The sequence below is a fragment of the Elephantulus edwardii genome, unplaced genomic scaffold (assembly GCF_000299155.1).
Source record: "Elephantulus edwardii isolate Elephantulus edwardi_28Jun2011 unplaced genomic scaffold, EleEdw1.0 scaffold00197, whole genome shotgun sequence".
In the NCBI taxonomy this organism is placed as follows: domain Eukaryota; kingdom Metazoa; phylum Chordata; class Mammalia; order Macroscelidea; family Macroscelididae; genus Elephantulus; species Elephantulus edwardii.
The window spans coordinates 634516-652828 of NW_006399947.1; the positions used below are offsets into that span (position 1 = coordinate 634516).

Consider the following 18313-nt stretch of genomic DNA (forward strand, 5'->3'; position numbering starts at 1 on the left):
TAACAACAATGTGTCAGATTCCTTGTTGGACTCTGTAATGAGTCCTGATGGTAGTCATGGGTCATATGCTCAACTGTTAATGAAAAGGCTGGAAGTTCGAGTCTACCCAAAGACCCTTGGAAGAGAGGTTTGTTGATATACTCCTGAAAAGTCAGCCACTAAAAACTCCAGAGTTCTACTCTGACACATCTGGGGCCACCATCAATAGGGTCACCACCTGACAACAATAATTTTGTTTTGTTTTGTTTTAGATTTTTTTTGGTTTTTTTTTTTGGTTTTTTTTTATTTTGTGTGCGTGTACCGTCAAATCAGATCTGACTGGTACAGGAGGATATTGCGCCTCCTTCTCCGGCAGAGCATCTGGTGGATTCGAACCGTGTTCCTCTGGGATTGCAGTGCTACCTTAACTATTGCTTGTTGCTATGTGCCACACAGTGGGAACCAACCTATAGCTGACCCTCCAGTGGGTTTTTAGAGGCAGTAAATCTCAGGGAAGAAGAATGTCCATCATCTTCCCATGGTGCAGCTGGAGGATTTGAACATCATGACTTTAGGTTGGCAGCACAACTCCTTATTACTAGGCAGCAGAGCTCCCTACTTTCTTAATACTATTATTAATACAGATGCTCAGTACTTAGTACGTATCAGATATCAGCAAACATCTAGAGAGAATATATTATTTAAATCCTAAAAATTAACCTCTGAGATAAGTAAAATTATTATCTCTCAGATTGAAAACTAGGAGTTCAGGGAGGTCAGTGATGAAGCATTTGCCTACTAACAAAGAGGTCCATGTTCCAACCCACCAGCTCTCCACAGTTAAAAGATGTCTCTATAAAGATTTACAGCCCTGAGGGAGCTCTGGTGGCCTAGTGGCAAGAAGCTGCACTGCAATCCCAGAGGCACACAGTTCAAATCCAACTCTGTGGGAGAAAGAGGGGTAATCTCCTCCTGTACCAGTCAGATCTGACTTGACGGTACATACAAAAAATAATAAAAGAAAATTTAAAAAATTTACAGCCCCGGCAATCCTATGAAGCAATTCTACTTGGTCCAGCAGAATCAACCCCGTAGCAGTGAGTTTTCTTTCAAAATCAGGGTATCTGAAGCACAGTGGAAAACAGAATCACTTCCCAACCTTCAAGTATCTCTTAGTCCAGCAAACACTAGACAGAGTGCTACAAAGGAACTGGATAGGGAAAGAGGGGTGTGGTGCTACAATGGAACAGGATAGAGAATGAGGGGTGTGCCTAACAACGGAGACTTAAATCTTCAGGCCAAGGGCCAGGGATGCTTCCCAAGTGGAAGCTAGAATCTTAAAGATGTAACAAGAAGGACTCAGTATAAGAAGGTGCAAGAAAGTGATATATTCAGGGACTAGGCTACCTCAGGGCACTCACTGTCCCCACAAAAGGCCAGACACTGCTAAGAGGAAAGAGGATGTCCCAGAGACAGCACCCTCCATGCAAGGGCACAGTGCACAAAGACAGAAACTTGCCTCCACCTGACTCAGGGCTGGAACTTGCACTCGCCCTTACCATTTGAAGAGAAGTTGCCAGAATGCACTTTGAGTCAAAACCCTAATGGAATCTTGCTTTAAAAAATTGTCCAAGGGGCTGTATTATTTTATTTTAGGTATGAGCAAAATATAATGCTGATTGTCATGACGGATTCCAATTCACCAAAAAATGCAGAAACTTTCCTCAGAAACAGCCTCATGCTACCAAAGCAAAGAGGTTTTTTGTCTCTGAGAATGACAATAACTATAATCAATCCAATACTGGCAAATCCTCCCTTTCTACAGAACACAAGGGATTTTGTTAAGTCTGTAACCACCTAAGATGGAACTCTCTAGTGTTTTTCTCCCCTTCTTCTTCTCCTTTTCTTTAGCCTTAAACAAAACAATATCCTCCCCAGGCCCTTTCTTTTTCATCTAAATTCTCTATGTCTCCTTTGCCTGTACTAAAAATACACAGCTTTTGTGACATAAATGCAAAGTTTTATTGTGCTGTTAGCCTTGATAGAAAGCACTGCAGAAAGTTGTTTAGAAATTAAATATCTAAAACAAGCTATTTTAAAATCCAGGGCCCTCACTATTTCATGTCTGCAATGAAGAAATTTCATCTTGGGGAGAGCAAGCTGTCTTTCACACCATATGGCAAATGGTGGTGCATAGCAATTAGCCAGGCTGATTAATGGTGAACAGACTCTAATTTTATGCTTATAATTGAGCCTGCATTTGCACCCCTGGTGCAAATTCAGCACATCCTAACTTCCACTTACAACAGGCAAGAAATCAAGAGAAATAGGATGGTGTGGAAAGTGAGAATTCTTTTTTTTTCTCCTAAAGCCCCCTAAAGAGCATCAGATTTGCAATTTAAAAGACTGTTAGCCACACAATAGATGACAGGTTTGTGTAATAGGGTCATGGCAGCCTAGTAAACAAACAGTACCCCTTCCACATCTACAAGCAGCCAAGAAAACTGTAATCTGTAACATTAGCAGGATGACATTTTGAATATGGGCTTTTCCCTCGTAGGCACGCAGTACAAACATCATCATTTGCCTTCAGTGGCTTGAGAATTTTATTTTTGCTATTTTTATGCTTCTGAAAAACAGAAAGAACATCAGCAGTAAAGAAAAGCCAAGGAGCATAATAAAGTACTTCGGACCAATGAATTTTAAAGACAAGAAAAATATATGCTGCATTAATAGAGGGTAGGCCTGTGTATGAAAGGCATAATATATCTTTAAGTATTTCAATAATAGAATTATTTCTAGCACCATCGAAACATGTACACATATGAGATGCAAATCTGTGATCTATAGATTTTAGTTGGCCAATTGGTTGAAATCCATTTTCCTGTCTGTCTCCTATTTTGCTAGCCTCGCATGCAGCAGAACATGGAAAAATTCATCCTAATGACATGCTAATTGTGGGAAGCCAAAACAGGGATATGGTCAGAAAAACAGTCATGCAAAGGAGGTCGTTTGTTAATGATTTTCAAGATGGATTTCACTAATAGAATTTTGAAAGGTGCAGCTCAGATTTAATTGTACAAATCATTCTCTCCAGTATAATACCACTTTTTGACTAATAATGCAAGAAATCCATCACTACATTTTTGGTTCTGCCTTACAGAAGGAGGAAAACAACTTATTTGGGGAATGACTGACAAGTTTACAAATCACTTAAGTGAAAATCTGCAAAACTGTGCATTTTAGAATTATATAGTAGATTTTAAAAAAGAAAAATAAATCCATTTATACATACATGTGTATCTTTATAAGTATAGAAAGTGGGATCTGAGATTTTTCCAGAATAATACATGAAGCCCTTTCTATTTTATTTCCACCTGTAGAGTTTTAGCTTCACCATCCCCACAGGCCCAGCAGCAGGAAAGAACCCACGCAGGGTAAGGGGCAGCTGATGCTCTAAGGGGCCTGACTGGTCAATCATGGTCAGAAGCCAAGTGGACATGGTGCCAAGAAGAGCCTGAATGACTAACACAGCAATTAGTATCATTTCTCTGATGCATCGTGGCATCTTCCTACTTTTTCCAATTACTCAGAATATATTGGGAGCAAGGTGCTGCTATTATTTCATGAAGAGTAAGGGTTCTAAACTGCACGTTAGAAGGATGTTCTCTGGTATGAGTACTCTCATACACACAGGTCACGAAAGTTAATTTGGTCAGCCTGCCTGATTTCAAATGTAGCTTCAATTTGATTACTGTCAAAAATAAAGACACTCATTTGTAGATGACATCAACTTTTCTACCTTCCAGGGACTCATCTTTTGTCATACTTCTAAAAGTTCACAGTCTCTGAGAAATAAAAGGCAACTAAAAAGTGTGCAAGGAAAAATATGCAGAGTCTCTCTCTCTCTCTCTCTCTCTCTCACACACACACACACACACACACACACACACACACACACCTCCACCCCCTAGGGAGAAGGGCTGGGAATAATGTTTGAATACAGATAGCCATAGTTTTAAGTAGGACGATTAAAAAGGGACCTATGATTTCAAAAGTACCCTAGTTGTGCAGTGGTTAAGTACTTGTCCCTTAACTGTAAGGATGGAACTCCAAACCCGCCGGCCATTCCACAGGAGAACGATGAGGTAGTCTGTTCCCATAAAGGTCAGTCTTGGAAACTCAAGGACAATTCTGCTCTGTCCTGAGGGTGACTGTGAGTTGGAATCTACTCAATGGCAAATTGTTTCTAACTTTCAAATCTTATCCAAGTGTAGGCCGTTACTGACAGCAATAGAACTCTTAATAATTTTACTGGCAATGCAATTGGGCATAAATATTAACACTAAAAGGGTTATACTGTATTTTATTCCATTGGAAAGGAGACGGGGTGGACACCACTTTGTGCCCATTAACAGTATGATATCAAAATGGAAATGTATGTTTTTCAGGTTGAAATCTAATAAATAATTGAGAAGCACTGTGATGCTTGACACTTTACTACTGAGTACTCACATCTAACAGTTCCTTTTAGATTGCCCAACAGAAGCAAGATAAATGTATACTCCAAAATAGACCCAAGTTCACCTAGATGTGAGGTTCAAGTTTATCTTCTCTTTGCTAATTAAAGGGAGAAGCTGTGGTCTTTCTTACCTGCACATGATCTCATGGGTGAGCAATACTCGGCACATTTCTGGGTTCTTGTCTTGGCCTTCATACACTATGGCCTGTAAACAAAAGCACAATTAATTTTAGTTAAGAATGGAGCCACGAAGCAGCAAGCAAACTACTGCAATTGAGTTCCTGAGCACTTTACCACTGTCACTGGCCAATTAGCTTTCAGAAGCCCAAGGCCTCACTGGGCTGATTGTTTGAAGATTCCTTGTTAAGAATCAACCCAAATTGAGTGGAACGGGATATGTTCCTCTCTGCCCTGTCAACCATCATATTATGATGCACATCTTTGGATCAGTGTGTGGGATGGGCTCCTGTCGTCAAGACAACCACAATTCTCCTTTCGATATAGAATAAAAATAAATCTAATAAATGAGGAGGAAAAACCCAGAAGGCTTAGCAGATTGAGACACTATTTATTTAAAATACAGGAAAGCACATGGATTTGATTTAAATGTTAATATATGTAAGCACAAGTGTGTGCATGTACATATGTATGTATTTTTCTCACTTTACTACTTCCAACCCCAATATTTAGCGTTTTCATGGTGAGTACCAGAAAACAAGTAGGGATGAAGCAAATAAGTTCATTCAATAACTGAGTCTCCTGTAAGATGAATCATCAACTAGGAAAAATCCTTCTTCCCACCAACATGTGCACTTCCAGGGTATACACCCACCCAAACAGTAACACTCATAGACATATGCTGGGTGTGAAAGAGGCCTTAAACCACAGAATTCTCTCCCTAAACTAAAAAGAATTACATCTAACTCTCAAAATCAGGAGTCCCAAACCACCTCTCCAGACAAGATGCTTCTGTCAATTTTTTTTAATATGTATACAAACAGTTTGCTTATGATCTCCAGGAAGTGTATCTGAGACCTCAGCTTACTGGAAGATTTAAACTTTAATAACTGGGCCCAGGAAAAACACACAGCTTTTGGCAGAGCAGTGGGGATAGATTTTAGCTAATTTAACACTGTATCACTGCATAATATGAATATAGCATAGCTTTACATTGTTAATAAAATTACTTTCACACATTTAGATAACCTTCAATTTCTTGGTGTAAAAAACCCCACCCAACTGAAATAAACCAGAAATCATCTTGTTTAGTGCACAGACATGCTGCAGTGCCCACCCTATGGTTGACATCCATTTATTTTGCTTGTGAATCTGGACTTTCAGGACCTGGAAGTGAGGGGTGCAGCCTAACACACCATGTGTGTGAGTCCTCAAGCAGGCTCTGGTTACAGAACACATCACAAAACCAAAAACGGTGATAAATTTTAAAAATGAGCAGAAGTACAGAATGGGAGAAAACATGTCTCAATCACTATCAAAACTATATGGTTAAACTATTATAACTTTGTGTTTTCTTAAAAAAAATTATATAATTTTATACTTAAAACTTTCAAGACTATGTGAAGAATTCCAGGAAACCCATTATGCCCAGATTCCCCTAATGTTTATATTTGACTACATTTTGCCTTATTCTTTATCTTTTTTTTAGATTTTATTTTAATAATTTTAATGAACATTTACAGAGACTTTGGATTTCCATTCATTCAATGTTGCACTTTTCTCCCTGCTCAGCCCGTCCCCCCCCTTGCTTTATTCTTTTTTCTCCCCTGAATCCCTGGCTAGTCAGTTGCAGAAGTGCCCTAAATACTTACAGCATGTGCTTCTTTAAAACAAGGCATTCTCTTATACAGCTACCATACAGTTATCAAAATCAGAAAATCAGCACTGATACAATAATCTAGTGACTTTACTGAAATTTGACCAATTACCCAATGATGTTCCTAACAACACAAGAGAAGCCCATCCCAATCATTGCATTCAGTGATCATGTCTCCTGTAATAAGGAATAGTTCCTGAGTCTTTCTATTTCAATTGCATTTACATTTGTTAAGAATACAAGCCAGTTATTCCATAAAATTTCCCTCAATTTGGGCTAGTAAGACATTTCATCATGCTTAAAGGTATGTACTTGGTGATGGGAACACCACAACGGTGATCCTAAATTCCTTTCAGTTGTCAAATCATACTGTCAACCAGTTCCACCACTATCAATGTCAAGTCTGATAATTTGGTTAAAGTGGGGCTGTCACCCACCATGAGGCTGAAGAAATCACTGTGCAGTGAGCACTCCACCTATGTAATTCGTAACTCTCTTCTGGAGAGATAATCTAGCTGAAGCTAATAGAATATCACTCTCCAAATTTTGTCCATTCTCTTTAAGCAAGTATTCATGATTCTCTCCGATGTTCTAAAGAGATCTTTTCAAATATCTCAGACATTGCTTCATTCAAGAAAAAGCATTAAGTAAATTAAAACGGTTTTTGAAAACCCAAAATAATATCTGCCCGCTTTGTTTACTGCAATGGCTGCTGCTAAATTAAATAAACACAAAAATAACTGATTACATCTAGTGCCAACCCTAATGACCCATTTCTGATAAACTATTCTCATTACATTTTTGTGTGTTTCCTTAATACCTATGATAACCTCTGCCTCAAATTTAGTTTTTTGTCATGCACATTAACACAAGAAACATGAGAAATAAATTCATGGTTATTGGCGGGATTTTCTCTACTACTGAAAAAATAAAAATGTATGGATTTCTTCCACCATGGGGAAGATGTGTCCATTTCATCAGAATGTCTCACTGTGATTCTCCTTGGATGATATCAATCTTACTTTTTCTGGGGGTCATTAGTTCCCTTGAAATCAAGGGGTCTAGGATTATAATCAGTTAAAGTTATGTAGCAGTGTGAACACATTCATGACTCTCCCAAAGCAGTACGTGATCCATGAACTCCCAGAAATCCTATCTGGAGGACTCTCTCTGACATCAAGCATCGCTTGTTAAAGGCCCAGAGTCTCCATAATGCATCTCTTTACCAAATACCAAACTGCCACTTCACTTCTGGCAGCAGGGTCAAAACAGAGTTCTCTAAGTCAAGCAAAGAAAAATGAAACCATGAGTTTGGATTTGCTCAGAAAGCATTGGGAATTCGGGGGGGGGGGGGGGGAGGGGCAGAGGCATGAAGGCTCTGCTACCTCTCCTTGGGGCCTCCATCGGAATACATTTCAGCACATAAAGTCAGAGAGAGAAGTGCTGCTTCTGTGACTTCTCCTGAAATATAAGCAAGTCGAACAGGAGTCTTTTCACTTGGCCATGCAGTAGGACTCTGAATCCTGTAAACACAGTAAACTAGAACCTCAGTTAATGGGGTTAACTTGGGAGTGGAATTCGTTTAAAGGTAGAGCCACCTCCAATCCCATCTAAGCAGTTTTTGTTCCTGAAGAGATTTGTTTTTAAAATTAAATAAAATAGGATACTAACATATGGATGATATATATGAGTCCCCAAATTAATAATTCTGATGAGATTCCAATGCAGGAAGATGTGATCATTTGATAAATTTAATTTGACAAATGTCTCCAATACAAACAGTGAGCAACGAGACTTTATGAATATATGACCAAGTTCCCCCTCTAGCTTGCACACCAGTGGGGGCCACACATCATATCTCCGTGAACTGCACTGAACACAAACATCAAGAGTGATTCACAGCTCAGCACACCTCAAACTTAAAGGGTGAGGAACCCTCAAACAACTTAAGAAGTTTCTGCTTTTCTTCCTAATTTAAAAATGTGCCTCTGTGAAGACTGAGCAAAGCTGAAGATCACAGAAGCATATAAACAGCCCTGACTATTTTAAGTGAAACCATTTTAAAAGACAGTTGGTTCGGGTCCAAGACAATGGCACACCAAGAAGAAGGCTTATTTTCATCATCCCTAGTAAATCATGCACCAGCCCACTGTGAGGAAGGTAGTCTCTGTGAGAGTGACAAAGACAACAGTGGCTTAAATAAATCAATGTGTTTATCAGGAGTGAGGATGGGAGGCCTTCTACAGAGGTGGGCGGGAGGAGGAGACATGCCTTATAAAATATGTTATTTAAATAAATCACTTGATGGTAATTCAAGTTGAGGTTGGTAACCAAAGAAACAAAAAAGACAATATCGAGTAGAAAATGCTACTAAAATTAAGGCTACCAGTGGCAGATAAATCCCGCAAGGCAGCAGAAATGCTTGCACCGGAGAAAAGTAAACGGCTCTAACTTCATCTCAACTTTCAAAACCTGGTTAAATGGATAAACAAGTTGTCAAAAATGGACAGAGTTGGAACCGACTGTCTGTTTTCTGATACACTAACCATTCTACCTCTCTGTTCTCAGTGACTTTCTCTAATAAGCAGATAGAAAACAGCACGATTATTTCTTAATACTTTATTAACTTTCAGGTTGAGAAGTTTATGTTTCCTAGAATAAATTTTTATAAAGTTAAATAAAATAAGAACTGCTAAACTTTCAAGGCTTTACATAACAAGAATGCTGTAACTATTAAAGGATGCTATGCCAGCAATTTCAAATGCTCACTTATAAATTAACCCATCACATCTTTGGAAAGGAACAAGTCAGTCGATAAACTGGTTGCCACTGTTTTAGAGAGCATCTTGTGAAGTCTAGTTCTATTCTTTCAACAATATCACTGGGTATTAAAAGTTCATTGAAACTCACAATGGATAAAGACCACACAGTGAAATAGAAAATACATGGTGAACACACATCAAGATCACACTTCAATAGGATGCCAAAGGAAATACAGAGAATTGAGCTTTGTTTACTTTTTCTAATAGTTTTAACTCTTTGTGCCCCATTCTAAAATAAAGGAGATGAAGAGAACACATTTAACTTTGGTTCAACCAAATGTAAAGGTGTTTCTAGGAACAAAATGTTTTCATTAGAAGGCTTTCATGCTTTACAATCAAACAATGGCGGACTTGCCATCGAGTACCAAAAAAGAAAAAGAAATAAAGAAAAGAAACAAATCAAACTTGTAATGACAAAAACAAACAAAAAAATACACCTCTTCTAATATTTCTAATACTCCTTTTCCACATACAAAATGAAAAAAGTAAAATTTGTCACTTAAAGAGGAATTAGATCATAGGTATTCAACATAGCTCTTTCAGTCAGAAATAAAGTGTCTTCTAAATACAGACTGCCAACAAGCCTTTGGTAGCAAATTACTAAGAATTGAATCCAATAATAGAACAAGATGAATACCTACAATACCAATACACTGCAACGTTAATCATCACATTCAACAACCAAGTCCCACTTTTTCTCACATGAGAAACAAAACACTACTTAGTGTGCTTATAGACATTTCCAGTAGGTAAAGGAGTCTTAGTGAAAAATTAACCTAGGCCAAAGAAAACACTAAAAACCTACTATTTCACAAAAAACTGCATCAAACAGAAAGCTAATATTAATGTGGATAAAAATTAAAAAATAATTTTGCTTTAATTAGCAGCTTGGCTACTAGTGAACAAATTACAAAGATGTAATTTCAGCTTCGCAGTTAAACAGGCCCGATTTCAGAGGTGAATTAGGAAAGTCGTGAAGGAATGATATCATATTCAGCATGCTGTTCAGTTACATCACAGCTTTGAATTAAAAAAAAGAATACATACCCAAAGCAGTTAGCTTTACAATGCAATCTGTTAAGTCTCAAACCCCTAAAATCTCTTCTACTACTCGAAGACCAAGATAAAACGAAATCATTCCAACAATCCCATATTATAGTTCTTCCAGTAACAGTAATAAAGACATTTCACTCATATAGTAACTGCATTTACATCTATATTAATAGATACAATTGACTTTCTCAACCCAATAGAGTAAAAATAATAATAATAAATAATAAGAGTAGCTAACTTATTAAGCACTTAATATGTGCCAGTTATTGTTCAAAGCACTTTTCATGTATTAATTCATTTAATTCTCACAACAGTACTTGAAGATAGGGGCTACCATTATTTCCACCAGCTTGGTTCTAAATGCTTACATATTTTAATTACTAAGCCCAAGTCGTTCTTATTCAGTAACTCTATGTATAATTCACCAATATCTAAAGCCACTCCTTGATCCCTCCCAACAATATAGGTGAAGATAGAAGAGACTATTGGTGCAGTCATACAAGTTTGATAAATGCATCACTACTAATATGTTCGTTTTTAATGCTATTCAAACATTCACATGGAAACAGCTCTAGCGTAAATATCCCCGAACAAATGGCTGTATATTATCCAGGAGGGAGCAGTTGGACCGCCAGACTGGGGAAGTACTAGGCCATCTGGCTCCGGCAGTCTCTCCAAAACCATCAGCTTTGTTTTCACCCCCAGACTCCAAACAACACATTTTCCACTGTGATGAGTTTACATTTTCCCAAACACAGGTCCTGATCATGCATAAAAATTCCAAACTTCTTCATTCCTCTATGTGCAAGGAAATTTAAATCACCTGCATTTTTGACATGTTACCAAAGGAGAAGAAAAGCTGCTAAAATAGAGCTCCTGCCTAAAAACTTGCTGTCTTTTGTTTGTTCCTTCTAACATATGAAAAAAACCTCTCGGCTGGCCTAGTGAATTCTTTAAGAACTTATTGATATACTAAAAATGTGTGCATCTACCAATGAAGAAGCATGAACTGAAAGGGCTGTTTATCAAATCTACGTAGCTGTGGCAGGATATAATGAGACAATCAATGGAAAAAAATGCACTTGCATCAATAACTTAAAGTACCGGGAACATCAAAACAAATACATAAAGAAGTCTAGCTGGGAAGAGGAATCTGACAGCATTTCTGATTATTGTACCTTGGATTCCCACCGTGCTGGGACTATTTAGGGTCCTCTCACCACATCATCTACCTGCAAATCCATGTATGCAAGGTATGTGTGGCTACTATTTGCCACCTTAAAAAAAAACAAAACAAACCATCACCCTAATTTTTGTTTGGGGGCAGAAAATGTTTTCTTTTAGATAACCCTGTGGAACTGGCCTTTTCCTTTGAATTATAAAATGCCACCTTTTAAAAAAGCAAAGTGATAGAAACAGGAAAAGAAGGGGTTTTTAACTACTCAAAGGTAAATAATTCACTGAGGCAATCACTTGGTATAGTCATATTTCAAATACTCCTTGAAAATCTAAACCTCAGACCTCCCCCACTCGGTGCATTTGAGCTTCTGCAGCAGATAACCGTTTCTGGATACAACAGCCATAAACTTCTGGATCCTACAGGGCTTTGTGCATGCTTACTAATGGAATACCAAAAACAGCAATGACACGAGAAAACAAACTATTTTTAGTCCTGCCAAACTTGGTTTTGAACAGCCCTTCCCTAAAGCAAGTCTCTTATTTTCTAGTTGGAGGACAAATTTTTAAAACATCATTGTACACTATACGCCTTGTGTTCTACAAAACAGGCATATAGAGTTAAGGGGCTCAGATCTGTGCTCATTCACTCCTCATGGAGCTTTATTGTCCTTAGTGGAGTCCAGCATTAAGAGTTGCTGCTCCAAATAATCTAATGAGACACAGTGAAAAGGTGTGAAATACTGTCATGCCAATATATCCTGGTTGATTGAATACATTTCTGTTTGCTCTCTAAACCACTAACCCCACCCAAGATTAGGCAAATTCTGTGAAAATGTAGAGTGTAAAACTCGTTTTGGATTTTGTTTGTCAATGATTCTCCCTGAGCTTCTTCCCTAACTCACAGGTCAAGATACATATAAAGTTGCATCTCTGATAAGAAAGATGTTACAATGATAAGCAGAATATGTGAGAAAGGACACTTGAACCGTGGCTAGGTATTCCCTCCACGATTTATGACAGTATTAGAACTCATCACATCACTGAACTCACTCCATTCTGCATTCTAAATATCAAATTTCTGAACTGATCTGAAAGAATTACAGGGTGGTGGGAGGGAACAAGGAGGGGGAACATAACTATTTCGTCAGTCAAGGCTAAAATATAAGTTATTATGCCACAGTTAGAGAAAGTTATACTACTTTTAGTTGATCTTCTTCTGGGATACTAGTGTATTAACTGTGCACATAAGAAGCTCAACTATTCCCAAAGTCCTTACCACACAGAAACAAAGAACTAGCAACCAGCTGATGGGCAGGGATAGGCTTTCAGAGTGAAAGCTCCAGAGAAAGTGGTTATTTAAGCTCTCAGGCAATGACTGTGACAGTAAGCAGGTATGTCTTGAAAAATATTCCTTGTCCTGATATTTCTAGACTAAATAGAGAGCACTATAGGGACCTTTTTTTCAGGTCAGTCTTCACAAAAATATATAACTGCATGCATTTATAATTTTCATTTTCATTGAGCTATATACAAAGGTAAATTATTTTCTCACACTTGTTAAAAACAAACTTTATCTTGTTCTTGCTCCTTTGTTTCTCTCAAGCAAAGCTGTGAAAGAATGCCTTACTATTTTTTTTTTCTTAAGCATTATGGCCTTGTCAATAAAATTATACATCTTATTGTTGCATTTTTAAAAGAAATCAAATTATTGTTCACCCACCAATTTCATATGAGAGTGCATAAATTTGTTTCATAGTGTGGAAAAAATCAACTCTTGATAGCGACGGTGTTTAGTTTGTTTAGGAAGATCTCAAACTTTCTAGTGGTTTAAATCAGAGATAAGTTAATCACATTAAACATGTTCTAATTTTGCCCCCCTCATAATTGTTTCATAATGCTGCTTATAAATTAACACATTAGTCATCTGAGGTGATACAGGTCTCATACTGTGATTAATTTTTTTTAGCCATTTAAAAAGTAAACCCTAGATACAGGTATAGAGATATATAGATATAGATAGATATAGATGATACAGATATAGATATACAGATATGGAGTATGGACCAGAGTTCATGCTTTGCCATTTCCCCTCCTACTTTTGTTTCCCTCAGAATGAGAATAGCAGAAAAGCATATCCAGGGTAACCAAGGCAATTTTTCAAACCAATGGCAGTCTTCTTCAGATATTTTTGTCTTGATACATGTTTTCAAAATAGTTACTGAAAACTGGCTTATGTGTTTATGTTTGACAGGGGGGACTTTTTTTTTAATAACATACAGCATTCAAATAGAACAAAATCATCTCATGTAATAATCAAATATATATACAGGAATATAAGACCAAGACTAAAAGTGTAAATGTGATCTTAACTCTGAATAATCAAGTAGGGAAATACAGAGAACTTCAAGAAAGCTAAATATTCTGGACAAATAGGATGGAATAAGTTTCAACAAATACTTGTTTATTATTTCTTTAAAAAAATGTTTCATACTATCCTGTTTCCTATATGGGTCACAATGAAATATGACAGTAATAACAAAAGTTAGCTGTTATTAAATTGTTTCTTCATGAGTAGATTTTTTTTTTAAATCCCAAAAGCTTTTTAGCATGAACTTTGTACAAGATATTTAAGTTATCGGTTATCTCAAAACATTATTTGAAAAAAATATTCAGGGATATCCTGCAACAGTGTCTGTGGAAAAAAACACCATTTCCCTTTTTGAAAACGGAATATAATAGCACCATCAACCAAATAAGTTTTAACTCTCTTACTAAACTGGTGGTTGGTATACAAAAGGTAAATTTTCTTTGTTCAAATTTCCACTCAATAAAACTGTCCTCTTTTTCTTTTTTTTTCTAAGTTCTCCAGCTACCTAAGCAGCTATTTAATCAGAAACTAAACTTTTTCTTAAATTTTTTTTTTAAAAAAAAGTTCCTGTGCCTCATTAAAACGTCAGGCCTCTTTTCTGGCTCGGCTCATAATTGTATCTTTTAAACCATAACTCAACCTTAATGTATACGGCTTGACACCCGCGTGTTGAGGAGCTTAAGAAAATGCCGTCCATGTACCTTTAAGACCGCAAGCTCACTCATGCTGCCTGGCTTCCTGCCAAACTTGGAGGCAAAAGCAGGAGGATTTTTTGCAAAATATCCTCTAAACAATTGTGGCTGCCTTGTCCAACATCATCACCACCCTGACTTTTTAAAAAAAATAATAAATCTGCGGAGTAGTAGATCATTTATCTGCCCTCCCAACCATCTCACCATTCCTGGGGAAAGTGTCATTGCCCCCAACCCCCTCCGCTCCCTGCCTCTCTGAGCCAGGCCTCACTGGCTTAGGTTTCAGAGTTTCAGCCCACTTGCACCAAGGTCCCAAGGCACCTTTTGCGCCCCCTGGGGCTCTCCGGCCGGGTCAGAGGAAGTTCAGGCCCTGTTCCTTCAGTTCAGCACTACGTGATCTTAATTCAAAGGGCCTGAGTTACCCTTGAAGGAAGGAGCCGTCGAACCATCTTTCCCACGCGGTGGTTCCAAGTGCAAAGCATTAGCAGAGCCAGCGCAGCCAGCGCGATCTGAAACCCGCCTGGTTAAGAGAGTTCGAGGACCAGCTTCCTTGTTAGGGCCCTGAGAGCCTCTGCAGTAGGCGAGCACCCAGCATTTTTACTTCCCCGAACTTCGGGGTCCCTAGAAGTCACCGCAGCGGCGCAGAATTAAGAAACTCACTTGTTTTGTCATGGAGTCAATGAGACGCACGTAGAAATCCTGCTCCGTCCTTATCCCTAAGGGGGGAGAAAGGGGCGAACGAAGAAGAATTAAGTAAGAAGAGATCAGATGGAAAAAAATAAGGAACCCCAGGGAAGATGGGGCCTTCAAATACCCTCCTCCCCTGGATCCACGTAAGGGCCTCCCTAACCCTCTCGGAGAGCTCCAGGAAACAGTCCCCACAGCGCTCCAGCTGGGAATGGGGCAGAACCCCCACTTGGGGCTACGATTTCTTACAAAGTGAGCGGCCCCTCTGCACTCTCGAGGACCCATCCAGACTGAGACAGTTTCTCAGGCCCCTGATTAAGGACCTTGGGCCTGGAGTCCTGGCCCAGGGGAGGGAAGAGATTTCCAGAAATGGAGGAAAAGTGAATGGAACTTGATGACAGTCAGGGCACCACACCTGGTCGTAGGTGCGCGCGCGCGAGTGATACCGTCACACGGGACTTTCAGGAGCGAAAACTACTCCAACAAAGCTTGGGAGAGGCCGGTTCACCCCAGGATAACTAGTAATCATGTGTTGGGGCTCTCATCCTCCTGGATCTCCCCGTTCCCTAGACTCCGACTCCAAGCCCCGATTAGGTGTGCAGACCCAAGGGAACCTCACCATTGCTGTAGAGGAGCTGGAGCCGATAGTGAATCCCGTTATTAGTCTTTTCGCTGTTGGCTTCCTGGGTTGCAGCAGGCACGCAGACGTAAGGGACAGAGGACAAAGGTGGTATGAGCAACTGAGTCAACTTCGAAGTAACTTTCCCCAAGTGTGGAGCCCGTGATCAGAGGCCAGCCAGGCCTCGAAGGAGGTTGAAATTTCCAGCTATGACCTTGCCCGCCGCCCTCAGACCCCGGCTGCGCCCTCTCTCCTTCCGGAAAAGTCTGAGGGGCGCGCCCGAGAGCTTCCCTTGCCAAGGCCTGGGGCTTGGAGCCTAAGGAGCCGCAGGCAAGAGCCGCGCGTGGCTAACAGACTGGAGATGGGTGAACAGGAATCCCTGGCGCCCGAGCGCGGAGCCGGGCTCGCCTCCCTCCAGCTCTGGGGGCTCCGCGCGAACTTCACCAGAGCAAGGCGCCGCGGGTGGGAAGCCCGGGTTCGCCCAGGACGGGAAGAGACCTGGGGCACCTCGCGCGGGAGTGTGTTTGGGATACTTCACCCTCGAGAATGACTAGCTCCCCAGGCTAGGGCGAAAGGCGGCGGCTCATGCACCCACTTACTTTTTCCTTCTCCACGAACCCCACAAAGGCTGTTCTCTCGATCTCCACGGGCTGACCCTGTCTGTCGTAGAGGGCCAGGACGAAGTGGAAGAAGTTGGATTTCCGCAGATTGGACGGAGGCTGCTTCTCAAAGTGAGCCCGGGCCAGACCCACCCCGCTGCGGCCAAAGACGCACAGTTAGACGGCTAAGCCCAGCACCGGCCCGCGTCCCCAGGCATCCCATACACACGCGTGAATCCCACACCACCACCCTTCCTACCCCAAAAACGTTCACTGGGTGCGCTCTACTCCCCTTCAAGTGCCTGGGCCCAGCGGGTGACATATAGCGCGTGTCCCGACGCGCTCCAGGCTCCGCAGCAAGTGCAAGGAGCGACCCCCAAACTCCACAAAGAGGTGTGAAAGTTTTGTTTGGGGTTTGCGCGTGAGAGAAAATTCTGTAATCAGCAACCCTAACCTGACAACGGCTGAGTGGGGAAAGAAGGAAAGTGTTGGTGCGTGACATGAACCCGCGTTTGCGGAATAAAGCTCATCTTTTACAACTTGGAGAAAGAAGGAAGCACAGAGAATTGGTTCCTGCCACCCCCTCAAATCTCCTGCCTCCGCTCGTTGGGCAGGTGGGAAGTGGAGGAGAACGTGCAGATTACTGGCCGTAGGAACCACCCTCTGGGGAGCCTCCCCATGCCCCTGCTGCCGGCGGGTGCCGGGCCTCTGGTAGCCAGCCGCCTTATCGATAAAGCATGTGGAGAAGGGTCCAGGGTGAGGCTCAAAGGGGACAGAGGTGGTTTCTGTCGGAAAAGGGGTGTGTATTTGAAAGACATGTCCTGACAAACTTTCAATGTTCCGCATAAATCTCTCCACTCTTTCCAGAAATCTAAACGAGCGGAGCTGCTGGATGAGCGCGCCCGCCCAGGACTGGAAGCTGGGGCGCCTGGGCGACCTCTGACAGCCCAACCTGTCCAGCACACGCGCGCGTGTGCTCCTAGAAACAGCACACACAAACACTTTCACTTCCAGCCCTGATACCCAGCTCACTCTCACTACCAAGCACCCTCCATCCTTAAACTAGGTGAGGATGGTCACAGTGTAGGGGACACTTGCACCCAGCCTCTGAAAGATGGAGATGATGTAATTCATTTTTCTTCTTCCCCTTCCGCACTCTCTGAGCTGGGTAAGGCCAAGGCCGAGGGCGGCCAGTTCTCCACTCCCCTAAGCCCGGCTGGCGGCCTGGGAAAAAAAAATTCTCACCTGGGGCCAGGAGCCCCGGAAAGAGTGCTGGGAGAGCCCAGGAAATTTCCCCAGGTCAACCTCCACAGGCAGTGCCTTCAGGCCACACAGCCTTCATCCAGGGAGCCCAGAGTGGGAGAGGGGCCGGGGAAAGCCGAGGTGACAGGGAGTGAGGACTTTAGATGTCAGAATTAAAGTTGGTGGCTACTGTTCTCTGCGTAGACTGAGAAAAACTGAGAGCTAGAGAGAGAAGAAGGAGAGCCAGAGAGGAGAAATAAGAGAAGACACGGGGGGAGAAATAGGAAGAGAAAAGAGACACTGGAGAGAGGAGAAAGAGATGAGAGAAGGGAACAGCGAAGAGAGAAGATGAGGAAGAAAGCAGGACAGGGAGGAAAAGAGGGAAAGTAGGGAGAAACAAAACAGGAGGAAGGATGGGGAGAAAGAAAGCGGTGAAAGAGGAAGGGAGGGCGGGAGGAAGGAATAAAAAGAAAAGGCGGACGCAAAAGAAAGAGCAATCACACAAAAACCAAAGATTTTTTAACATCAAGCTTGGGAGACGCCTCTTCCGAGTGAAACAAAATGAAAACAGCCACAGACGAGGCAGGGGAAAGTGCCGGCGAAGCGCGGGCTGGTTGCAGGCAGTTCCCGGATCTCCGGCCGCAGGCGACGACGGCAGCGCGGCCAAGGCGCGCAGAGCCCGGCGGCGCGGCGAGCGGAGCAGCGGACGCACGAGCG

The 18313-nt window shown here is 41.3% G+C and overlaps 1 protein-coding gene across 1 annotated transcript in view; it reads right to left on the bottom strand.

The window, feature by feature from the left end:
- Nucleotides 1-18313, bottom strand: part of EBF1 (early B-cell factor 1) — a 527426-nt gene that overhangs the window by 508861 nt on the left and 252 nt on the right. The window contains exons 2-5 of the mRNA XM_006897033.1: nt 16355-16511; nt 15756-15819; nt 15110-15165; nt 4633-4706 (exon numbers count right to left, since the gene is read on the bottom strand). Of these exons, the coding sequence (XP_006897095.1) occupies nt 4633-4706; nt 15110-15165; nt 15756-15819; nt 16355-16511 (351 nt within the window). The remainder of the gene's footprint in view (nt 1-4632; nt 4707-15109; nt 15166-15755; nt 15820-16354; nt 16512-18313) is intronic.